The 27,023-nt window shown below is 39.2% G+C and overlaps 1 protein-coding gene across 4 annotated transcripts in view; it reads left to right on the forward strand.

Moving 5' to 3' along the window:
- LOC140477346 (dual specificity calcium/calmodulin-dependent 3',5'-cyclic nucleotide phosphodiesterase 1A-like) overlaps positions 1 to 27,023 on the forward strand; it is a 647,210-nt gene that overhangs the window by 473,097 nt on the left and 147,090 nt on the right. For all 4 annotated transcript variants that reach the window (XM_072571037.1, XM_072571039.1, XM_072571041.1 and 1 more), the window contains exons 4-7: positions 9,308 to 9,421; positions 16,564 to 16,746; positions 20,082 to 20,148; positions 23,030 to 23,146. In XM_072571037.1, coding sequence (XP_072427138.1) covers positions 9,308 to 9,421; positions 16,564 to 16,746; positions 20,082 to 20,148; positions 23,030 to 23,146 — 481 coding nt within the window. The remainder of the gene's footprint in view (positions 1 to 9,307; positions 9,422 to 16,563; positions 16,747 to 20,081; positions 20,149 to 23,029; positions 23,147 to 27,023) is intronic.

Below are 27,023 nucleotides of genomic sequence, written 5' to 3' on the forward strand. Positions count from 1 at the left end.
CAAACCCAGAGAAATATCTTTCCAGTCTCAGTGCCCTAATTTCTCATTGAACTGATTCTGTCCAGCAATCTCTCCTCGGGTAGTTGAGATAGTTTTACAACTTTTTTCCAGTTTTGATGGCCTAAACCGCTTTCAGTCTGACAGCTTGAAAACTTATACTAGCACTCTTTCAGTTTGGAGACTTCACAAACTAAAGCCCTTCTGCTTCAGTGACCTTTCTCTTGAACTGAAAAATTGATTTTCCTCCTCTGAGGAAATTACTGAACATAACTCCTGATTCTTCCAAACTGACATCAAACTAAATTTATGTCTCCTGGTCTGTTTACTCCATATATTTCTCCATCAGCAATATGAACGGTTCATCGATGAACATCACAAGTACCCTGCTAGGCTTTTAGTGAATCACATGCTTTCTGGGAAATGTTGTATTCAGGTGACAATTCAAAATGACTTTCTGCCCATCAGTCATAGGATTGAAGCTGCAATCTATTGGTCTCGATTTTAACAATCCAGATTTCCAAAAGATGATAATATGTATACACATAGAAATTTCAGGTTGAAAAGTGTGGGGGGAGATGTTAGGATTTAGAAATCCAAATTGGGTTTTGGTTTACCTGCCAATATAAACAAGAAAACACAATAAGTCAAAGCAGAAGTTGGCTATTTGGCACTTCAAGCTTGCTTTGACGTTTGATAGGATCATGGCTTGTGGTCCCAGCTCCACTTTTCTGCTTATTCTTCATTACCGTCGACACCCTGCCAATCAAAAATCAAACTCAACTTTCAATGTATTCAATGGTCCTGGCTCCTTACATTACTGATGAAAGCCTTATGCCCAAAATGTCAATTTTCCTGCTCCTCAGATGCTGCCTGACCTGCTGTGCTTTTCCAGCACCACGTTTTTCGACACTGATCTCCAGCAGTCCTCACTTTCTCCTTCCTTCAGCAGTAAATGTGAGAACCTTAATTTCCAATGGGTGTCTCCTAGTACTTGACTACCCCACCATCTTGACCATCAAGCTTTCTCAGTGACTTGTATGTTTCAATAACTTAATCTTTTATAGCCATCAAAAATTAAAAGATTAAGTTTTACCTTCTCAGATATTCCTGATAAGTCAGCTCATGTTTTCTGTAATCCCAGCTCTTGTCCATGCAAATTGCACAGACCTCAAATCTGTTGAGCAACAGAGAGTGTTGAGGTTCATCCAATAATACCTTTTGAATCTCCCTATTTCTGTCACTCCAGTCACACCCACCCTCCCCGGTCATGGACATTCACGAAATCAGAAGGGCTTAGCCATGTGACTGCCTCCTCCATTTCACTTCCTAAAGTTCAGAGTCCAGTTCAATCCTGATCTGACATTCTCAAGCTGTAGGCACTTACTGCTGAAGTAGTTGCTCACAATCTCTCAGGTCTCACCTGATCTTACAAGTTACAAGTATGATGCACCACCTAGCCTACCATCTTTATTGTGCTTTACTTATTTCAGTAAATTTTGAAATATACATAATGAAAATCTGTACTTGTATCAAGTGGCTTGACCAGTAACTGAATTAATGCAATACTAATATCTCCTCGGTACCATTTTAAGCAAATGTCACACTTTAGAAAGATAGAGGAAAAAAAAGTCATAAAGCTCATCAATTCGTCCACTCAATGTTTCTGAGCTTCATTTGTCACATCTTGCTGCTGGTCTCTGGTTCACTCTTTTGTCACAGTCCTCTCATATAAAATGTCATGACAGCGCCTCCCTCACTACAGAAAAAAAATCATATTTCTCCAGCTCACGTTCTGTCTGAAGCTGCAACTTTTGTCTTAAAGTTGGAATTGTGTTCATCAGTTTGTTTCCTTTATTTATATGGTGTAATTATTCCTTTTTTAAAAACTATTTCTGTATCTACAAGGATCTCAATAAACCTAAGAATCACACTTAGGCACAGACTAATCATCTAAAATTATATTATGTGTGTCATTTGATTTGGATCATTCATAGCTTATCTTTCCCACATGCCGTCATGCCTTGGGTAAAGGTCACTTCTGAGAAAGGAACCATCTATTCAAAAAGGATGATTTGTGATTCAAGAGGATTAGATTCAATGTCCTGGCAGGGATTTATGTAGTTGAGAAGGATTGAAAACGTAAAAATAAGTGAAGGAAAACGCTATTTGGTCCCATTCAATAAAACCATGACTGATCTGATGGTGTTCTTAACTCCACCTTCTTACCAGTTCTCCGTAACCCTTGATTCCCTCACCAATCAAAAATCAGTTTCCACCCATAATACACTCAATGCCTCCACTGCTATTAGGAGAATAAAATTCCAAAGATTGATGACTCTCTGAGAGAAGAAATTTCTCCTCATCCCCACCTTATTTTTAAATGAGTCTCTCTACTTCTAGATTCCTGGATGAAGGGAAACTTCACAACATTTACCCAGGTAACCCCCTTGGAAATGTTCATGTTTCAATAAGGCCACCTTTCATTCTCCTAAACTCCTTAGGCCCAATCCGTGAAATAGGCGGATTAAAACTGTACTCTGTGTGGTCTCACCAATACCCTGGACAGTTGTAACAAGATGTTCCTACTTTTATACTTGTACCCTTTAAATAAAGGCCAATGTACCATATGTAGTCCTAATTACTTTGTGTTACTGCTTTGTATCATTTTGTGATTGATGTGCAAAGGATTCAAGTGACTGTGCTGTCATGTATTTGTTCTGCTACATCTCTCTAGAGGTGATAGCCTAGAAATTATAGGGAGTAATGTAATTGCACATTTTTATTCCTTGATTCTATCCTTAAGCTCTCGAGGACAATCTCTCTCTCTCTCTCTCCAGCTCTGCAGTGTTCTCCTTAATCAATACTGTCATCCTTCTATCTTTCCTAGTTATCTTGAGCACCTTGTATCCAGGCAAATTTAATATGCCCACCTTTGAAAACAGTAAGTGATGGAGATCACAGGGGGTCAGATAGTATCCATGGAAAGAGAGCAAGCTAATGTTTCGAGTGTAATATTAGCTTGCTCTCTCTCTCCCACTGTGATCTCTAATATTTGTCTGACCCGCTGTGATCTCTAGCATTTGTTGTTTTCAGTACAGATGCCAGCATCTGCAGCATTTTGCTGATACCCATCTTTGAGTCAGGTCTATCCTGTATTCAAGACACCAAATTTCCACAAGGCACTCTGTGCCTGCAATTAAATACATGCAAAAAAATCCTGATTATCCTTTTTTACATTTTCCTTTCTTCTGAAATTACCTCGTAACTTAATATGTTCTAAGCTAATGCTACTGACATCTTCCAGTATTTTGTGCATCATGCACATACTCTCTAGTGTTGTTTCCTAGCTCCTGCACTACCCAATGGCATGAGCAAAGTGACCCACAAGGAACTTATTGTTGGTTCTCTTTAGGTACCACCAATTCAGCCTTTACAGATTCCATTTCCCCCAATCCTGTCCTAAGTGTCTGAGCCCTCCCTCTTGCATCACCTTTCTAGCCACATAGTCATCTGCTCCATTGCCTTATTTCTATATTCACTTGTGGGTGAAACCTGGAGTAATTCAAAAGTTCTGACTTGCTATTTTCCTACCTAGCCTGTCGGTTCCTCTGACTATTGATTGTCTGATCAATATTGCTTTCTGTCTTCTTTGTGCTCGCAGTTCAGCTGAGTCTTCAGGATTGCTGTGAACTTGGCTCTGGTTGCACTCTCGAAATCAGCTATCACTTTCATCAGTATTCAAATGAATGCTAGTGAGAGAATGAGGTGAACTGAGAAGACTCCTTTACAATCTGCCTGTTTGTTTTGGTTATTGATAATCAAACAATTTCTCCTCCCGCCCCACTGCACATTTTAAGTGAGCACATTGCTAACATCATTAAAATTGGAGTCAGCCATTTATCCCACTGTGTCAGCTCTGTCATTTAATAAGTTTATTTCATTGTGGCATTAACTTCACTTCCTTGCCTATTCACCAATTCCCTTCACTCTGTTGTTAGTCAAAATCTTTCTATATCAGCCTTGAATTTGTTCAGTCACCCAACTGGGGAAGAGAATCCTGAATGACCTTCAAAAAGAAAATCCTTCTGATCTCTAGGATAGTCTACTTTTAAACTATACTATCTAGTTCCAGATTCTCAATTCTCAAGAGGAAAGGTTGTTATGAAAGTGTGGGTGTGCTATACCTTTAAGAAAGTTAAAAACTAGCAGAACTACCTGGCAGCACCAAGTGTTCTGAACAAGATACAATGTAGCATGTGGTCCAGCAGCTAGTGTAGCTGGTTGCCAAGGGAAAAAAAACAAATTTGAATCAGTTTAAATTATACCCCCAAAATACCAAACTCAAATCAAGTTTGAATTGAGTATATTGACAATATTAAAAGCCAATGACACAATCCGATGCTTTAGGGGTATAAGACCGGGAAAAATGAACAATTGAGAGGAGAACTGCCAAGCCACCAGCATGTACAGACTGCCTGAAATATAGCTGTCATATACGTACATTTATCTATCAACCTGTGAAAGAGAAATCCTAAGAAAAGAATCTCTAGAGGAAGATACAAAGGGAAGATTTGACAGCTGGCAGGTTTTGAAATTTGAGATTTTGGTAAATTTTAATCAAGGGTTTCATCAGACTAGTTTTTTAGAAGAGAAAATAAAAGATAGGTTAGGGGAAGGAGTTGTAAGTAGTTGTTAGTTAATTATTCTCTGTTGTACTTTAAGAAATAAAGTTATTAATTGTTACTTTAAATAGTTCTTGGCCTCTCGGCTTTTCACAGATCACTGCACAGGATAAATCTTTTCTGTGTTGCTGGTTTAAAATTAGCAGGGCTGGGTTTATCCCATGTTGTAACAAGGCCCTGTCATGTTTATCGTTGCACGCCCTTAGGTGATATGTGATCACCTCTCATTCTTATAAATTCCAATGAGTGAGGACCCAGCCTGCTCATCATCTCATATTTCTTCAGCTCAGGAATCAGCTTAATGAGCCTTTTCTGAACTGCTTCGAATGCAACAATGACCCTCTTTGAATCAGGAGACCAAAACTGCACATAATACTTTAGGTGTGGTTTCAGCATATATAATTGTAGCAAGGAGTCCCTATTTTGGTCCTTCATTCACATCACGTAAAGGCTAACCTTCTACTTCTGTTCTTAATTACAGTGTACCTGCATTCTAACCTTTTGTGATTATTGTATATGGACATCCGGATTGTTCTGTGTTGTAGCAATCGGTAGTTTTTCCCTATTGAAGTAATATTCTGTTTTTCCATTCTTCCAAATGGACAATCTCAACATTCCCACATTATTCTTAATCTGCCAATCTTGTGTCAACTAATTTTTATCTATATCCCTTTGCAGACTCTATATCCGCATAACAGCTTATTTCATTATCTATGTGTTTAACATCAGAAAAATTAACTATATTGCAGTTAATCTCCTCATCCTTGTCATTAGTGTAGATCATAAAACATTGAGGTCCTGGAACCGATCTTTGTGGTGCAGTTTGCAACCTGACAAGTGATCCATTTATCTCATTCTCAAGATAATCAATCCTTTACAATGCTAATACATCACCACCTACACAATAAAATTCTTATCTCTATATTAATTTTTGTGAGGCATCTTATTGACTGCTTTTTGGAAATGCAAATATACAACATAAACTGATTTCCCTGTTACCTTCCTCCTTGTTATATCTTCAAAGAATCTAAAAATCTGTCAAATGCATTTTCCTTTTCATTAGAAGTTAATTTTGCTTAATTTTATTCTGATTTCTAAAATATCCTGTTACTGTTTATGGTGGAAGATTCAGTAGCATTGTCACTGCTGGATGTTCCAACATAAACATGCTGCAAGTAACTCTTGACAAGAAACTGAATTGCAACACTGATTATAAACACTGTGGTTACAGGGCAAATTAGATGGTGGGAACAGTTACCCCCAAGAGCTATATTGGTTAGGATGTCCAGGGGTGTAATGATTTAAAAACCAAGATGATATAATCATTTTGATGCTTTGGAAGAATAATGCATTAGATGCAAAATATGGGGAATAGTTTAGCTGAATGTTGAAGACCAACATGTGTAAAGTGGATCTTCAATGCTTAAAAGAACTCCAAAAATGTTAAACTGAGCCACCATTATAGTATATTCTCAAAATAGGTTTTCTACCTAATTCGCATTTTCTGAAGGTTAACATTTAATATTTGATTCTTTACGTGCTTGATTAGCTGTGGAGCTAGTTTGTAATGTAGAGGGCTGTCCACAGCTCAGGTTACCATGAAGGACTGTCCTTCCCAACCTCTCCCCTCAGGTTAAACCACCACCAGTTACCTCTCTCTCATGAGAGAATAACTCTATGGTCTTTGGGATTATGGCGATCTTATTTTTATTTGATTTCTTGGTTTTTATTTACATAGCTGCACTCATCTTTATCTATTTTACATAGGACTGAATTTTTACTGTAATTAAAATAGGAAATTTCCTATTTCCCTCAAAATAAGAATTTTCCTAGCTTGCCAGATTCATCTCAATGAAAAGTGCCCTTATTCATACGAATTCCACTCTAGATGTGGAGTGGAGTTGGACTTGCCAAAGCTTGTAGCAGAAATGCAGTGGCATTGGGACAGAGGAGTGTAAGGTTGATCAGTTAGAGGGCTTGTTGTGATTCCCTGAAAGTTTCACCCAGTTGTTTCAGGTATTGTTAGATCCTCTAGCCTTCACACCTTAGTGTCCATCACTAACCCAATCCCTAACCCAATCCCTAACCCTAACCCTAATCTTAACCCCTTAAGTCCCATCAGACACTCCTTGACAATCCAATGCCAACTCATGCTCCCAACCCATCCTCCCTGACCCCTTAGCTCCTCAATGCCACGACATGAGCCATTCACTCAATATCCAACTTGACAAGGCTTAAAAGCTGTGCAGAGATGGAAAAAAAAACTCTGTAGTGTTAGGTGAAGGGGTAAATGTAGGGGAATAGGTCTGGGTGGGTTGCGCTTCGACAGGTCGGTGTGGACTTGTTGGGCCAAAGGGCCTGCTTCCACACTGTAAGTAGTCTAATCTATATTTGATAGTGAAATTCTCCCAGTTACAGAGCCCTTGTAAGTTTGAAATCCCTGTGGAGCGGCACTCTGTGGTTATCACTGCTGCCTCACAGCACTAGGGACTGGGATTCAATTCCACCCTCGGGTGACTGTCTGTGTAGAGTTTGTGCATTCTCCATTTCATCTGTGTGGGTTTCCTCCAGGCGCTCCGGTTCCTTCCCACAGTCCAAAGATGTGGCTATGTGGTTTATCCATATGAATTACAGGGATGGGGATGGCGCGGGGGGTTGGGGAAGGTGAGATACTCTTTGGAGGAATGGTGTGGACTCGATGGGCTGAATGTTGTGCTTCCACACTGTAGGGATTCACTGATGATTCTTACTCTTGTAAAAACAAGTTTTGGTTTGAACTTCATAACAAAGACAGCTACTCTGTAAGCAGCATCTTTAGAATGTCAATTCAGAACCCAGTAGTGAGATAATTGTAGCTTTTGAAACTTAGCCAAACATTTCTAATAACATAATAATTAAACAAATAGCTCTGTTGAACCAGCTTGACCAGGTGTTAATATTCTTCCCTAACCTAAAGCAGATGGTAGTCAAAGCAAATCAGCAGAGAATTTTGGCTAATGACGTCAAACATATGAATGAAGAGTATGAGTAGGTTACTCAACCCTTTGAACCTGCTCTACATTCAGTATGAGCTTGATTGATTTGTTTGTAACATCAATCTACATTCCTCACCTACTTCTGATAATCTATCACTGCTTTGCTTAATAAGAATCTGTCTGCACCTTTCGAAAAATATTCAAGGATTCTGCTTCTCCCATCTTTTGAGAGAGAAAATTCCAAAGACTATGTCCCTCTCAAAGAGAGAAGAAAGAGTCACCAAATCTCTGTTTTAAATGGGCGTTTCCTGATTTTTCAATAGTGAAGCCTAGTTCGAGATTCTCTGACATCCTCTCCAAATCTACCCTGTCAGGATCCTTCAGAATCATACGTTTCAGATCGGTCACCATGAGTAAACTTTTTGAAATGAGCATGAGTGAAAATGGCCTTGTTAAGTTTAGGTTTCTCACCGATGTGAGTCACACCCAAACTCTTTCTCCTGTTGGGGAAAATATAAGGTGTTACTTTTGGGGAGGGCTGGGGCAGGGTGGAGTCGAGTCAAACTTTCCCATCTAGGTCCCCACCTGCCATTTGTAATGGTCCAAATGCAAAAATATGGCCTTTTGCATTAAACGCATTTGTACCAGTTTTAGTATTAAATTTGTTGATGTTGGATTTAGTTTCAGGTGATCCTGCTCAGAACTGACATTCGGTGTTTGTATTGGAAAGTTATATGTCCACAGTTACTTTATAGTAATTTGTGTTACTATGTATTGTACTTTATAGAAGATCGTCATAAAATCCTGTTCTCCTAGGAATTATGAATCATCAAATAAGGGTTTCATGTTGCAGTCCATTCTCCGATTCCATGCTCCATGGCAAGAGCCAATCCTTTGTGGGTATGCAGAATTACAGAGTCAGTCCATGCAATAGCCATTGACACCATAATAGGATTAAAAATTCTACAGGAATAATACCACTGTAGTAACATGACATCATGAAATAGCTTTAATCATTTTCTTGATTGTATATTGTAAATGGCCATTGCAGTTGAAAACGTTTGCTTTAAACTGAATGTTATTCTTGGCTGTGCATTTGTTTGGAGAAAGTGAGGCCTGCAGATGCTAGAGATCAGAGTCAAGAGTGTGGTGCTGGAAGAGCACAGCAGGTCAGGCAGCATCTGAGGAGCAGGAGCATCGAGGTTTTGGGCATAAGTCCTTCATCAGTCCTCAGCAAAGGCCTCACCTCCTCCTCCCCCTTACTGAGGATGAATGTTCCGTCCTCAGCAAAGGCTTCACCTTTAACCCACTATGCTCCAGATTCCTGAAAGGCTTATGCCCGAAACAGTTTCTCCTGCTCCTCGGATGCTGCCTGACTTGCTGTGCTTTTCCAGCACCACACTCTCGACTGCCCATTTGGTAGGACAAATGTCTTAAACTATGAGATCACCCTATAAACTTTAATTGTGGAACTTCAAATTACACTGTTGAGCAAGCACAAAGAGACACAGACCACATAGAAATTATCCTTGCATTTAGATGACAGATGGCAATCAAATAATCTATTCATTATAAACCTATTCAAATTGCTTTTTCCTCCTTTGCTTTGTGGAGTTTAGTTAATATAATACTTGCTTTGTTTGATTCTAGATTGCGATCTTTGGTCAAACAGCTGGAACGAGGTGAAGCTTCAGTCTCAGATCTGAAGAAGAATTTAGACTATGCAGCTACAGTGCTCGAGACAGTCTACATTGATGAGACACGGTATGCATGCAAACCATATTATGACACTGTTATATTTTTTGTGCTCGACTTCAGCCACACTATCGGGAGTTTCCAGAATGGGAAGCCACCTTGGAAAGTGGTGCAGAACAAGCTCTGTTGGTTTGTCTGGCTGGTATATATATTGCCTACACAGTATTTTCTTCTATAGTGCAATCGTCATGTTCTTATGTGGCCTTGTGCTATACAAGTATTGCACAGTACAAATAACACTTAAAGTGTTGGTGATGCAATCACCCTATAGCTACCACATGTTTTAAAAGTTTGTGCTTTAGAAACAGCGTTATCTATTCGTCAAGCGCATTGACAAAACTCATGTTATAGCAGAATGACCTGTATTTAATTCCCTTGATTGCAATGGAAATGAATAACAGGCTCAGTTTATTGAGAACAAGTGATCTGATATTACCCTTTTACACCACTGCCTGAATTGAATTTCTGTCTCCTCTGTCCCAAGGCTTTCTGTATATTTTTGTTGGAATTTTAGAATATTTTTGTTACAGTTGGCTTTCTGGAATAAATAGTAGCCTGACCCTAACTGAGGGTGGATAACGTTACAACAGACCTCTGCTTCAATCGCTGTCCAAATAAAACCCGAACATGTCATTGCCAGGAAATGGGATTTCCTGGGGCCAAGTTCTTAATGGAGCTAGGTCTACCACCTTTATCAATGATCCTGCACTGGTAGTGGATACAGACCATGACCAGAGCCAGCAGGTTAAAAGGGTTGTTTCTGTTTCAGTCCAACTGTAGATAAAATCATCAGGGATTATTCAATGGGAATAGTAGAAAACATTGAAACATTTAAATATTATAGAAAGAATTTTAAAATATTTTTGAAAATATTTCTGAAGTAGTTTAAAATATATTTGTTTTTATTCTGCCTACCACTTTCAATGGTAGCTGTTTAGTTAAATCACATCTTTCACCTGAGTAAAATGATCTTTTCCCCAGTTTCACTTGTTGCTCGCATCAAGTTACTATGGCTGAGTTTTGCATGTCATGAACATGTCTGATATTTAATTCTGTCTTCAAGGAGCTGACGTGCCATCTTCCCCTCCCCCATTTGCCCATGTCTAATGGCCAAGCCTCCTGAATCCCTCCCTCTGAGGGCATTTATTGTGAGGTGACTGGAGGCGGTCGCTTTCAGTTTTTTGCTTCTTCCTCATGTTCCAGAAACTCCATGCTTTAAAGGTCTCAAGTAACAATGTAACTGAATGATCTATCTCCAACATATGAAAAATTTAGATTGCCAATCGAATTTCCAGTCCTTTTTCCCATAATTGTTGTCCTTATCAAGGTATTCTCTTGATTATAACTGGCTCCCAATTTTGTTTCCTCTTGAAATTACATAAAACATTTACAGTAAATATTTTACTGAAGTAAGGGTAGGTCTTTTTCTGGTTCTATTACAAGCCCAGAGATGGATTACTATTGGTTCAATTGTTTTACACTTCTAACATTGTAGGTTGACCTGCCTAGCTTTTAACCGTCAAACTCCAAGCTGGTTTGAAATGCATTCACTTAAGAGGTTGACTAATTTCCTAACCAGATGATTTTCTTTATTTGTTTGTGGAATGTGGATGCGTTAGCTAGGCCATCATTTTTTAAAAATTTTATTCAACAGTACAGTTTACAAACAATTAACATTAACCGCTGTGTACAGAGAAACAGCAATTTATAAGGGAGAGGAGCGGTAAAGCCAGGTTCCAAACTCTACCGTTCAACTAGTTTTCAGGAGAATGAGAACAAGCCTCAAATCCCAGGCCATCATTTATTATCTGTCTGTAATTGCTAAGAATCAGGAGATTGGCAGTCAAGAATCAACCACCTAGTTGTGGATCTGGAGTCATGTGTAATGCAGACCAGGTGAGAATACTGGATCTCCTTCTCCAAAGAATATTAATGATCCAGATAGAAATTGACGACAATGGGCAGTGGCTGTCATTAGACTAGCAATAAATTTCAGATTTTTATTAGATTCAAACATCACCTTCTGCCACAGTGGGATACAAACCTATGTCCCCAGGACATTAGCATGGGATTCTAGATTAATAGTGTAGTGACATTAGTAAGATGTCACCACCTTCCCTTCTCTAACGTATCTAAAGTTAAAACATTGATTCCTAAATCTAAAAGCTATATTCTAAAGCATATGAATTATGAACTGGACATTTGCAACAATTTGCACATTGTGATCTTGTATTGTACTTAATGTTCTGGGCCTGTGAGGTCATTAAACCACTTTATAGCACTTAATGCATTCACATGAAACCACAGCTGCTGCCCTCATAGACAGCCTTCAGACACACCTCATTTATTTCTCCAGCAATCTTTTTATTCCCATCTGTGTGAAACAAAATTTTCTTGCAAACCCTTACAGCCCTCAGCATCACAAATGGGGAAATCACCGAAAGAAGTGGCAGCTTTCAGATGTCTGCTCTGCATTCTGCTTATTGCTGCTCTCATGCCCCTGAGTCCGAAACCCATAAACTTGCTCACTTAGAGGGCCCCTTTAAATTCGAGTTGAAATTGATTCAAATGGGTTATCACCACACCAGTTCAGCCTAATTCTGTGGAAATGATTTGACAGTGCATTGGTTGAGTTAAGAGGCCCTTGGCTGGTTAATTGAAATACTTTTGGATTTTCACCATGCTGATGAACATCCACAGTTTCTAAGGTGTTGGGAACTCACAATCAAGCCTGATATATCCAGGCCACTTGGAATTTTATGAACATTAATATAAATGCAGAAAGTATTTCAATATTGAGCAAATTCCCTTGCAAGGGTATATAGATTGGGTATATAATTAATTAAGGTATTTAATTTAATCATGAGGCACTTCGAAAAAGAAGACTGCAGTGTGCATAATGTTGACCACTCCCATATGGCAGACTGCAGGATTCATCAGACAATGAAAGCCTCACACTAGTGGTTTGACCTAAGTATCCCAGGCAGAACAAAAGGAAACACATTTGATTTGATTCTTTCTTGTCATCTGTACCGAGATATAGTGAAGTGTATTATTTTGTGTACTGACCAGACAAACCATACCTTATATAAGTACATCAGGTTAATAGAACAGGATGCAGGATATAATGTTACAGCTACAGAGAAGGTGCAGAGAAAGATCAAGATCAACTCGGAATATTTTTCTCCACGAACCATGACTTTAGAGCCAATTCCATGACTTACGTCTCTACTCGACCAAGAGGTCATTTCTCAAGTGCTTTCAGTTACAATTTGTGCATCGATACAGCTTCACACTGTACTCAAAAAAAGCTGCTTCATCTTCAAGTCACCAGACATGTTCTCCACAGAGCAGACTACCTTGATGAACTACCACAATAAACTGTTACCCCTTCAGGCATTCAATTCACAACCCTTGCTATTTGCTCCGTAGTTCTGAAGAAGAGTCATTTTACTAGAAATGTCAACTCAGTTTCTTTCACCGCAACTGCTGCCTGAGCTACTGAATTCTCCATCACATTTTGCTTTTATTTAAGATCTCCAGAGTCTTTGCAATATTTTGCTTTTATTTATCTTCTCTAGTTAGTAGTAGATTGAGACCCCATGTTAAGCATGGACTTGACATTATATAGAGATGAATGATTGAATATTTGGTATTCATTCTTTGCAGCAAAGTTGACTATCTTCATCATCTGGACTTCTTGGTAGGATTCTGAAGGATGTACAGGTGATTACTAAAACTGAACTACACCAAAACATTTCCATTGAAAACAAGGCATATACCTCAGTGACTGAATTTCTGATCTAGGATTTCCTGCCCTAATATTTCTATCTGTCTCCAACATGGGCGTGTTTTTGAAAGGGGTAGAACTAAGATTTTTTTTTTAATTTGGATGTGTCATGTGCAGCAATCCTGGGTAACTTTCTCCCTGGAATCAAAGTTAATATCAAAATCCTTATATGATAACCTCCAGATAGTTTTTACGGTGCTTCCTTTAACTGCCTTGAATGTCCGTCCTAGAGTTGACCTTATATGAGAATTGACTTGCATTCTGGCGACGTAATCATTCCAATTCAGTAGTAACTATTCCGATATGATGTGGATGCTTGGCCTACTGGCTCGGGTGAACACCGCAGTGTCTGGTATTTCCTCTTGTGATCTGATCTTCAGATGTTTCCAGAGATCTTCAAGTGAAACGATTTCAGTTTCTTGGCATGATGCTGTTACGCAACCCAAGTCTCATACATAGAGCAGAGTGAACAGGGCTATTGCTTGATAAATCTTTAGTTGGGTAGGCCATCTTCCTCTTCTTCTTTCCAAGATGCATGTTCAAGGTCTCCTAAAGGCTACATTTGCTTTGCCAATTCCTGCATGTGTTTTGTCATTGACATATATAAGTGAACTTATCTACTGCTGACAGGTATGGATCACAGTCTTAAGTTTGAGATAGGGGTTTCCTGATACATTACTTCAGTTTTTCTCATGCTGATCGGAATTGTGTGCATGAATTGCAAAACCAACCCACACTATAGTATATGTCCAACTTTAAATTGGCACTAGTGCACAGTCATTGGTAAATGGGAAATTGTGAAGCATGACTTTGGAGAATTATTTTTTTCTTTATCTGGAGTCATCTCAGTTTGAGCAGCTTCCTGACCATACACAATCTGATTTCGATGTCAGTGTCACCAATGTTGAAGACATCAGAGAGAATGAGAAGAAAACAACATATCAAGAGGGTTAGTGTTAGTATTCAGCACTATTTAACTCCATGATGCTGGGAATTGGTCAGAAAACCCATGGTTATCTAGTACATACATGATCTCAGAACAAACAAATTTTATTTTCCAAAGGCCCTGACAGCTGGGATTGTGTCAAAAGCCTTGGTCAGGTCAACAAATGTGATGTAGATAACCATGTCCTGTTCTTGGCCTTTCTCCTTGTGCTACCTAAGTCCAAACACCATAACTGCGGTTCCTTAACCCTTTCTGAAAATGCAGTGGCTCTCTGGCAGCAAGTCACAAATGAGATGAGGAACTAAGCAGCTCAGAAGGATCCTGGGGAAGATTTTGCCAGAGAGGATGAAGATCATGTGAAGATTGATGTGAGATTGATGAGCTGTTTTCCACTTGGATAGGTGGTCAGTGGAGGCATCTTTGTATTCTTGGGATGTTTCACTCTTTCCACTGAAAGAATTCAGTGAGCTTCTTGACCAGGCATGGACCTGTAGTCCTGTAGATCCCAACTGAGATGATATCAGCTCCTGGGGCTTGCCTCTCAACATGTGTTTCACTGTGTTTGTCTTGTATAACTGCTTGGGATCGTTGGTAATAGAGCAGTTGATTACAATCTATGGCACCCTGTTGATTGTTTCTTTTTTTGAGGAATGATGTCTCATTGAGGATCTGTTTTGCCTGTGGAATCTGAATTCTGTCTGTGATCCCTATTAACCAGCCAGGGCTGAGGATTGGGGATGAACCAGTAGACTAGATACATAAACAGGTTTCAAAATATTGTAGAATCTCTTCCAGTCTGTGTGGTTTGCATATTATTGAGGTCCATTTGCTTTCTGATTCAGCCAAGTGGCTTTTTTCTCTCTGAGCTTGATTTTGACAGTCCTGTGGATGTTTTGGAGGCATAATCCTTGGATAATGATGATTTGTCATTGAGGTAAAACTAGAAGAGGGGATATTTCTTCCCCAGAACTTTATCAATGACCTGATTGTTTTCATCAACCAAACCTAATGCTTATGAGAGGTAGGACTAAATATCCCTCGAGCAGTAGAATACACTATATCACTGAATGTCATCCAGTCATCCTCAATGCAGTGTATGTCCATTTTTGAGTGCATATCCAACTCTCCAGTTTCTTTGAGAATGATTCATCCATATGTGAGGCTTGAGACAATAAGACACTTATGAACTTCATGATCCAGGATCATTTTGATAAATCTTTGACATGATATAATGGTAGCCAGTCAAGCAGTGAGTGTGGCTTTTTGTCACATGCGCATCCTGCTTGATGATACCCCTTTGCCTAATGATTAGAAGCCACTGCTGAGAGTTGGGCAGTATCCAAGATGACATAGTGTGATAGGGAAATGGAAAATTGTGTTGCTGACTCAGAAAACTGTGCTGCTCTGTGTACATTTTCAGCAAGGGGAGACCTTTGCTGTTACGACTGCCAACCCTAATTTTTTTAAGACTTCATTCCACGTCTGCTGTTCTGCACCAAATCTTGTGTTGGATTCACCAACAAAGTTTATCTTTCATTAGTTTGACATTGCAGCAATCAAGGAATGGAACTCATCCTAGATTTATCATGAACTTTACCAGAGTTTGTCATAATAGGGGCGTGCAGACTGATGACAGTCACTTGCCAGTTGCCTTGCTGTTGGCTTTTAAGTACCATCAAACCATCATGGCTCAAAAGGAGAATACTCATCTGATTGTGACTGAATGATTCTTTAGATGATAAATCCAGTAAGGCCCAGTCGCTCACTCCTTCACGGCAACATTTTCTACTTCAAACATTTATCTAATTCCTTGCCTTAAACAGATCCTGCTCTGGTTGTTTGAAGGTCTTCTGTTAATCATCTAAAATTTGCAGCCTCTGCATATCAACACTTCAACCACTGGAAACTGTTCATTTTTATTTTGTCTATTCCACTTGCAGTAAAAGCCTTACCTTAAACATCATCATTTAGTGACAGACAGGTGGAAAAAACATTGACAAATCCATAGGCAGGCAGTGACAAACCATTATTATCCAAGGATGATGCCTCCAGAACATCCACAGCACTGTCAAAAGCAAGCTCAGAGAGAGGAAACACACTTGGCAGGCAGAAGGGAGGTGAAAGAGGTAAAAGGTCAAATCATTTGGTTGAACTCACTGGATTACCCATTGTGAAAAAAAAAGCTTGTCACATTTAACTTTAATTCAAGTTTGAGTTGACTCCTTGCATATCCATTTGATTACAGAAAACATCACACCCATAATTTGTGGTGAATTAACAGGCCTATTATTATGCATGTTGCGATGTGTCTGACCACATTAAAAAGAATATTCAGGATGGAAAGGGTTTGACATGAAGGGACTAGCACCTGTATGTTCAAAAGTATCTGTCTAATTTTGTCTCCTCCAAACACAGGCACCTGCTAGATACAGAGGATGAACTCAGCAATATCCAGTCTGAATCTGTTCCATCGGAAGTCCGTGATTGGCTGGCTTCTACATTTACGAAACAAATGGGGCTGATGCTGAAGCGAACAGAGGAAAAGCCAAGGTTCCGCAGTATTGTACATGCAGTACAGGCTGGGATATTTGTAGAAAGGTAGGGAATGTTTCTATAATATTCTCATGGCTAATGGCTTTATTTTGGTGTTTATGCTGATACAAGCATAAAAGGTTAATCAACAAGCTTGAGTCCCATGAAATAGGAGGATCATATCAGCTTGGATAAAAGAAAAAGCTCAAGGACAGTAAACATCAATTTGTGATTACAGTCTTTTTTTTTAGGATGTAGGGTGGCTTTGCCAAGGGTCAGCTCCAGGACCATTCCATTTTTTATATATCATTGCAATTCCAGTCAAGGCCACCCATGCTACAATCTGGTTAGAAAGTAATAAGTATTTTTTTATTCAAAGTAGGGAAAGTTTAAATTCCTAGCTACTCGGAGAATAAAGTACTTTACCAAAGGAAGTTATAAATTAGAATAATTTAGCAGATACAATTTAAACTTTAGTATCAATAACTAATATGAGGTAAATGTGGTTTAACAGGCAAACTGATTGAATATCCTCCAAAACACATTGAATGGCATATACGATTAAAAGAAATCCATTCCATGTCTTTCTCAGTGATCTACCCAAACACTTTGTGTCACCGAATCTCAATATAACCATGCCTGTTTCACAAGGAGTTTCAGTTATTAACTTTTGAATATCTAGTCTCAGAAACTACTGAACAACAACTTGTATGTTGCTTGGAAGCCATCCTCCTCCTCCTTTGGCATGTAAGTAGTTTCATGCTTGAACTTTGAATGCCCCAGCAACTGTTCACCACCTAGTAGCCCACCCTCTCCTTTTGAGATTATACTCTACCAGATCCACAAGGCTGTAGACCATCTCCATGGAGCAAGCAACTTAGCTTAGCTGGCAGTTTGGTCTTCCTACCTAAGAAAGGATATATTTGATGTAGATGGAGTGCAATGAAGGTTCTCCGGGCTGGTAGAGGGGATGGCAGGACTGACCTCTGAGGAGAGATTAGTTTGACTGGGTCTGTACACACTAGAGTTTACCAGAATGAAAGGACATATGATTGGAATGTGTAAAATTCTAACAGAGTCAATCCTGCTAGTTGCAGAGAGGATGCTTCGTGGAATAAAATTAATTGGATAATTTCATAAAAGAAAGCTCTGTAATTGGACATTTGGTGTGTCAAAATCCAATTGGAAATCTATAAGCTAACAAGTCATTTTTTTTGAGTGACTACCCTAAATGAAGTTATTTTTACCTTAAAACTTATCAGAATCAATATGAATCAAATATGAATTAATAGAGTGTGGACTATAAATTGCATGTGGAATAGCAGATGCAATAAAGACTAACATTTGTAGTAGTTTCTGTAGTTGTAGACTGCAATCCATGCCATGTTTATGGGTCAGTCACATGGCCTTTCCATGTAAAATTCCTGTCCCTTTCCATTGGGAACTTAATGATTCTCAGCACCTTTAATCTAAACAAACTTCTCTAAAAGGTACACATTCCCAGAACCGTTTCAACTCTGAGTTCTATTGGTCACGGTAGCTATCCAAAACTGTCAGAATCTCTCTCTCCGCCGCTGTCTTTTCTCATTTTATCTTTGCACCACGTGGCTCCCATATTCAAATATGCTTCCTGGTGATACTGGTCTCAGGTCAAGGATTACCAGGCCACATATCAATGTTCCTCTGAATCAAAGTTTCTAATAGATCCCTTTACAATTTCAACTTAGAAGTCCTTTACAAACATTAAAAACCTTTACAGATTCCCCAAACATTTTAAAGTAAGTACTAATCTTCCTTACTGTTACTGCTTCTGGATCAAAGACAGTCAAACTTCAATGGATTTCTGTTTAAATTTCTCTCCATGGCAGCCCAGACATGTTTCAAGCCAAAGTGTGACCAGAATTTTGGGCTTTACTTTGAGTTAAAGATTCTTTTTAAAATGATAGTCTGACATAGTTCGGTGTTCATGACAAGGATTGCATTTTGTGTTTTAATTACAAAACTAAAGAAATGAAACAGTTTACTAGATTAAAAGCTCAGTTTCATTATTAGACATGAACATCTTCAAAACCAAAGTTATACTAATTATCTTAATTTAGCTGCAGGCATTTTCACACTGGGTATTAAGTGGGAGAAACTTAAATGTCTGGTAGTGGCCCATGTATCATTTCTCATCTCATTAACAAGTGACTTTACATAAGCAAATTTCTCTCGCTAAAGGTTTAAGAATATTCTGTGAATTGAAGATGATGGGCCGAGGCGTGGCAGATGGAGTTTAATTTAGATAAGTGTGAGGTTCTATGTTTTGGTGGAGCAAATCAGTGCAGAACTTAATGGTTAGGACGTGGGATGTGTTGCCGAACAAAGAGACCTTGGAGTGCAGGTTCATAGTTCCTTGAAAGTAGAGTCTCAGGTAGACAGGGTAGTGAAGAAGACGTTCAGTGCACTTGCTTTTATTGGTCAGTGCATTGAATTTTGGAGTTGGGAGGTCATGTTGCGGCTATACATTGGTTAGGCCGCCTTCAGAATACTGCATACAATTCTGCTCTCCCTGCTATAGGAAGGATGTTTTGAAATTTGAAAAGGTTTAGAAAAGGTTCACAAGGGTGTTGCCAGGGTTGGAGAGTTTGAACTGTATTGACAGGCTGAATAGACTGGAACTATTTTCCCTGGAGCACCGGAGGCTGAGGGGTGACTTTACAGAGGTTTACAAAATTATGAGGAGCATGGATAGGATAAATAGGCAAAGTCTTTTCCCTGGGGCCGGGGAGTCCAGAACTAGAGGGCATAGGTTTAAGGTGAGAGGGGAAAGATATAAAAGGGACCTAAGAAGCAACTTTTTCTCACAGAGGGTGGTGCATGTATGGAATGAGCTGTCAAAGGAAGTGGCAGAGGTGATACAATTACAACACTTAAGAAGGCATCAGGTTGGTATATGAATAGGAAAGATTCAGAGGGAATCATGCCAAATGCTGGTAAATGGGACTAGATTAATTTAGGATAGCTGGTCAGCATGGCCTAGTTGGACCGAAGGGTCTATTTCCATGATGTATATCTCTATGATTCTATGACTCTAAGATGGATGCGTAGTTTTGCTGATCAATATTCTTCCACTACCCAGATAAAATATCAGTTTTCTGTCTTCACATTCCGCCGTTATCTCTGTACTTTGCTGTGCAAATAGCTTCCTTTTCATTGCAATTGATTTTGCTGAAAGAATCTGTTTTATTGGTGACTAATGACTAATATTTGTTTAGCATTTTAACATTTACATCCTGATCAAGGGCTTGAAGTGTGATTTTTCATCAGTTCGCGCATGTTGACACACTGACAAATGTGACTGATGCAAATCAGCATTGCCATTCTTAATTGTCTTTCTTTTCTGAACTGCTCCTAAACAGAATGTACAGGCGAACATCAAATATGGTTGGACTAAGTTATCCTCCTTCAGTCATCGATGTATTAAAGGTATTTTTGACTTCTGCTTTCTTTCCTCTATGACAGTCTCATTCTTTCAAACCATTATGAGATTTGTGTAAGTGATTAAGCATATTGTTTGACACAAGGGCAGATAACAGAATTAGGTACTGAAATTTAAAAAAAAGGTTTATTTCATGCATTTAATTTAATTTTGATAAGGTTTAATTACAACTTTGGAATGAATGTAGTTTGAATGAATTCAGCTTTGAGTCTGATGTTTGAAATACATGTTCAGTTGGAAGCAGCCAGGAGCTGGAAGCTGAACTTGTGAAATTGACCTAATATTTCACAAATTAATTTTAATTTCACTCATAACACATGAAAGTTACTCTCAAAGTCACACCAATTTTAATTGATTATGCCAATATCTAAAAAGAGGACTGATCAGACTGTATTTCTGAAAGATTATTTAATGAATAAATGCAAGTTAAACCTTGATTCTTGATCTTGATGTCAGATTATTGGTATTGAACTTATCTGGATTTTGAATGCTTGAATTTGATATTGATATGTATCTGAGAAAAACCTAAATAGAGGTGTTGCATCTTTGGTCATGTGATTAATAGAGCTTCAAATGTAGATTTTTAAAAGTGCAAGGAGCAAAGCAAGTGGGTCATTTTAACTGTGTGGGAATGTGAAATGGTTAGTTAATTGACTTGGAGGTCTCTGGATTGCTGCCTAAGCCATGTACAAATTGGCAGAGAGTGAGAGTGAGAGAGTGATCAGGAAACTAAACACACGGCTAAAGGGCTGGTGTGGTGAAAGAGGGATTCCACTTCATGGGCCGCTGTACCAGCCATAGACCTCTTAAGAATTTGTGCTGTTAGGATGGACTTTGTCCATGCTACGGTGTGATCCATTAAAATTAGAATGGGTGCAATGCAAGGTTAAATGGGAATAGGACAAATGCTTTAATTTGGTATGATGAGGAGAAGGTTTATGCAAGATATGAAGTTAACCTAAAACAAAAATAAAGCTGGTAAAAAGAGAAGACAGGTCAAACTGAAGTAAGGGAGGACATACACGGTCAGTGAATAAATACAGTTACACAACAGAATATAAAATAGATGTTTAAAATTAACGAGTAAGAAAAATAAAGCAACATCATGATGATAAAGAAACAAGGAAAGAGTTGAGGGTATGTGGACCATCATGCAACAGAAAACATGACAAGGATGAATATGAAGCATTTAGGAAAGCTGTCGAAAGGCAATTGGGAATGCAAGGAGAATAATGAGTTTTAGTTATCAGGAAACAAAACAAATCATAAATTATTCTGAAGTCACGTATGTAATAAAGGGAAAGATGGGCACTGAGGATAAAATCACTTGTATCTATAGAAATATTAAAAGGCAGAAATATTCAATAATTACTTTGATTCAGTATTTATCAGGAAACTTTTGTGGTTTTAAAAGATAAAATAAAGTTAAATAACCATATTTTTAACATAAGGAGAAGAAGTATTAAATAAGTGAATCAAACACAAAGATTCTATTCATGAATTTTAAAGAAATTTTTAAGTAAGAAAAGCTTTAAAGAGAAACATTGGTAGGGATCTTTGGTTATGTAGTTTAGCATTTGCAGTGGGTATGTAAGTGAGTGTCACTTCTGCTCAGCGTGGGGTGGGGGGGGGCACTTTAATGGGCCACTTTTCCTCTTAAGTTTGCAGATCTCAGTCATTCCACACACATTTACGAGAAGCATATTTATGGTGAATCTTGTGGAAGCCAATGTGTCTGCCTTTGCCTTTTGGTTCAAACGCCTGATGCTATATTTAAAGTGCAGCTGGACAGGCATTAACTTACTGTGAGCAAGGAACATCACTTGACCTCTAGGAGTGGATGCCTGCAGTTAAATATTCTGTGCCTATCACCCTTTGCTGGTTAGCCTATCTACCTTCCACAGATGTACTTGCACCCCTAACCAGACAGACCCTTTACTACAGAGGTAAAAACAATGACTGCAGATGCTGGAAACCAGATTCTGGATTAGTGGTGCTGGAAGAGCACAGCAGTTCAGGCAGCATCCAAGTAGCTTCGAAATCGACGTTTCGGGCAAAAGTCATCATTTCTGATGAAGGGCTTTTGCCCGAAACGTCGATTTCGAAGCTACTTGGATGCTGCCTGAACTGCTGTGCTCTTCCAGCACCACTAATCCAGACCCTTTACCACAGTCAACCTCCTTGAACCATGCCCATTAGATGCTAAACTGTCTCTCTCTCTCGGTCATTGCCTATGCTTCTGCAACATGAGCTACCACCATTTGATGTCAATCATGGCATGGCATAGACAAACTCTTTCCAAAGAGGACAGAGCAGCAACTACTTATTCCAAAGTCCAGAAGGTGCATTGCACTTCTTACATGCAGTCTGAAATTGAAATTATTTATTTGTGAGTGCTTAATTGGGAAGGGGAATTTTATTTTGGTGAGCTAATCTTTTACTGATGTTGCACAAGATACAAATGCATGCAATATAACTTCCTAGTGCACACTTTTGAGAAACTTAACCTGACTTTAAAGTTCCAATACTTAATTGCAGACCATCATCCTATCATTGGGAATGGAACGTTTTGTCTCTTAATGCAATTTACTTCCTCACCCACCTTCCTGTTCAAGATTCCATCTATTGTTAAACTTATTTAAAAGTTTATCAGAAAACATCAGCTGACTGGTGGATAGCTAAAGTTGTACATCGATATATATTTTCGAAGTGAGAGAGTGCATACCCAGGAACTACCAAACAACCATCTGAAAATTAGTGATAGGAAAGATAATGAGGTCCTAAGCAAAGGTGAAAATGGAAAATGTGTTACTGAATGATGGAAGGCAATCAGTCATATGAAACATACTCTTGTGCTTTGTTTTGCAGAATGTAGATAAATGGACCTTCAATGTTTTTGCACTGAATGAAGCCAGTGGAGAACATGCACTCAAATTCATTGTTTATGATCTATTCACCAGATATGACCTCATCAGCCGTTTCAAGGTTAGTGGGTGACTTTTCAATCTGCTTGAATATGCAATCGATTTCACACATGAATAAGTGAGTTAAATGCTACAGTTTTGAAACCCAATTTATTCATTGCTGTGTTTGAAAATATGCATTATCCCAGATATATTTTGCGGTATTGCAGGCAGGATGTCAAGACAGTGTAGTCTACAAATGAAGTCAGGTTAGAAAGCAGTGGATGGCTGGACAAAGCCATGTAGACATCATTCACTCTCCATTTTAAAACATTCACTGTGAATTTCCATGGAATTCTCCTGATCATCAGCCATGACTTTGGTGAATGTTTAGAAAAAAGTCTCTTAGAAAAGGCGTAATTAATATTCATGCTGTAGCTCTGCAGTTTCTATGGGCTGCTACTGACAATATCTTTTTTATAGTTCATTGATTCATCAGGTGCAAGTGTCATTGCTAAGGCCAGCAATTATTGCACACTCCAATTGCTGTTTTGAAACCACTCTCTTGAAGCACTGCAGTTGATGTGTTGTGTACACTCCTTCAGTGCTGTTAGATTGAAAGTAATGAGGAAGCACTAGTGATTTAGAATGATCTGTTGCAAAAGTAGTATTTCAATGCACTTGCTGTCTTTGCCCTAGCTAATAGAGGTACTATATTTGGAAGGAACTGCCAAAGAAACCTTAATGAGTTACTGCCATGCACCTTGTAGATGCCTCACGCTGCAGTCATGTTGCATTGGTAATGGAAGGAATGAACATTTAAGATAATGAATAGGCTATCATCAAGCAGACTGTTTTGTCCTGGATGTTTTGAACTTCTTGCATTTTCTTAGAGATGTGTTCTTTCAAACAAGTAGAAGGTATTTCTTCACAGTCCTAAATTGTGTTTTGTGGATGTTGAAAAGACTTTGGAGATAGCTGTGTGATAATGGATACATGATATTTAGTCTCTGACCTGCTGTTGTAGATATTATATTTATGTGGCTGCTAGGTAAGTGTCTGGTCACTGGTGACCCCCTGGTTATTGACAGTGATATGATGGTATTGGTGCTGTTCAAGGTAAAGGAGCAATGGTTAGAATCTCTCTCATCGAGATGATCATTTCCTGGCACTCGTGTGGCACAAATATTACTAGCTGCTTATTAGAGGAGAAAGTGAGGACTGCAGATGCTGGAAATCAGAGTTGAGAGTGTGGCGCTGAAAAAGTACAGCAGGCATTCTTGACACCTATAGTGAGGAGAAGCCACACGTGACATTGGAGCTGCTTCTCAGAACATTTCAGAGATGACTGACTCCTCCACTTGTCCCTCCTTGTCATCATAAAGCCTCAAGATCTTCCAGCCAAGGAGGGCACTCTCAGTGCACCTAGACCTTCTGACCCGAAAAGCATCCAGAACAACTGTACAAATCCTCCAGACCAACAGGGTCAACACAGAGCAAGCTCCTGCCCACTCCACCTGCAGAATGTGGACTGTTCTTAGGCATAATGGGAGGCAGAGGATGAAAATCCTTACTGAAGGTATAGAGACAGCACTGGTGAAGCATCATTGTAAATAATTTTTCACTTCTTGAAATATGCCTTCAGTGCATTTCTAAATATCTGCTCGAGTGTAATTTTTCCTTGGGACATGATTATATAGCATTCCCGAGACAGATGAGTCATCTCAACAATGAAGAAAGTTATAATGATTTAAGATTTGCTCATTTCTCTCAAGCATTTGAATCCTGACTGCATATTGCCTCTGGCATCCTAGAACTATGACATTGATGACTTAAAGACATTGCACTTTAATGTGAACAAAGCTGAGACTAACTTCAGTGCAGGGACTGTGCTTGGGGCTGATCTGCACACATCATTCCACACTTACACTACCTAGATTCCTACAATAGCCTGAGAGTGAGAGTACAGAATCAGTGATGATTCCACACTTCTCTGCAGGGAAGGTTTCAATCTGTCTATCAGATGTTCAAGGGAATGCACTGTCATTCAAGGCTAGGAGATGTAAAAGAGGCATGGCCATCTCTTTCGTTCTGCAGCTTTTTCTAAGCAGATCAATGTACTACGTGCTGTCTGTCTCATCTTGGTCTAGAGGATACTCAAGTATTTCAAGACAACTTAGCAGTCTACGCACACCCTGAAACATTCACCAATGAGGAAGGGTCAAAAGGAGTTCCTTCAGAATTCCTTTCAACCTGCTAGCTATCATGAGAGACCTATCTCCACAGCACACTTGAAGGCAGCCTTACGAGCTACCAAGACTTTGGTTCATGTGCTGTCAGTGCATTGCCTTGCTGTTGCTTATTTCCTTAAGGTCAATGGGGCATGTAAAGTGTAAATACTTGAAAATGGCATTACCTAAAGATATTAAGCATACAATCAGATAGATAAGAAAACCTTCAATGAATAACACAAATGTCGAAGGACTGCAAAAATAACAAAGGCCCCCAGGTTCTTTGCATGAAGCAGGAGTTGCTTGCCACATTATCCGGAGAATGTTAAATAATCATGCAATGTGCAAATCCAGCTCATTCTTCCTGGGAAGGGGTTTCAATCTGGATTTCACAATCTTCCCACACTCAATAATCTCTCAATTGGTTATGCTGCCTTGAGTGATCCTCCTGGTCAATATCCTCAGAAGTTTAGAGTTAATCCCCATTTCATCTGCATCGAGGTCTTTGTTAGATTCAGTTGTGAAGGGAACAGTTTGCTACAGTGTTACAGCATACTATTTCAGGGATGTATTCCAAGACCCTGCCAAAATGGTCCAGAAATCATGACCTCATCTTTCGGAGGCCTATGGGCAGTTCCATTATGTAGCCCTGGTGTAAATGTGAGCAGTGTCATAAGTTTGTTATTCAACAGTTTGGGACTTCTGAAAAAATGCCATGCATCTTGCTTGGAGGAGATAGCTCTTGTCTCCAAGCAACTACTTCTGTATAACCAGAGGACCTTGGAAGGAGTCAGGACTTGGGAATTCTCTTATATGCAAGAATCATCAGTGGTCATATATAGTTTGTGTATTGATGATGGAGCAGAAGCCTTTTCTTTTGACAAACTCTGGTGATAAGAGTCCTCTCAAAGTAATCTATAGATGCAGTCTATAGTGTCCTGTAGCTGAAGAAGCCAGTGTTGGTGAAGAACACCACAGCGTGAGCTGCTTGACTCTCCTTGTCATAAGGGAAGGATATGGTGAGCTGAGAAAATGGCATCAGTCACATTCTGGGTGCATTTATGGCCAAGGAATGCCACAAAGACTTTGAAATGATCTGATGGCATAAAAAAAACAGAGCAGAGCCACTTCAACCCAGTCTTTCTGAGCACAGGTCCTGCTCCAGCACATGACACAGTTTGGGGATGATGACCTGGGACATCCTTTCTCAGTGTCTGCACTATCTTTAAGAAAAAAATGAAGAAATTGACTGTAAAGCCTACATATCTGGAATTTACATTTTTTGGTGGATCTTCACCTTTTGCATCTCCCTCAGAGGGTATGCAGCAGCCACTGGACGTTGCTGTTTTTGCTGGTGAAGTTGTAATTGCTGTCTCCTTCTAAACTGTTTTCAGATTTAAAACAAGACCACAAGGACCTCAGGTGCGGTGATGTCTACTGGAAACTGCACAAGTGAATAATCTGTGGTCAATGTCAGAAAGTTAACACTATTTTATTGGAGGAACTCCTCAGCCCTCACATCCATCGCGATGGAGTGTCATGTTGTACCCTCACAAGGTGTGGCAATGGCAGTTTCCCACAGAAGTTAATATAATGCCAACAAGGTGCTCTAAAATAGTCAAAATGTATGTTACATGACCAAAATTTTCAGTTTATGTTAGAGGGGTGGAATTCTGCCAGAAAGAAAACATGACAAACTGCCCCCAACCACCGTTGCTGTCAAAAGGA

This window comes from Chiloscyllium punctatum, chromosome 5 (genome assembly GCF_047496795.1).
Source record: "Chiloscyllium punctatum isolate Juve2018m chromosome 5, sChiPun1.3, whole genome shotgun sequence".
In the NCBI taxonomy this organism is placed as follows: Eukaryota; Metazoa; Chordata; class Chondrichthyes; order Orectolobiformes; family Hemiscylliidae; genus Chiloscyllium; species Chiloscyllium punctatum.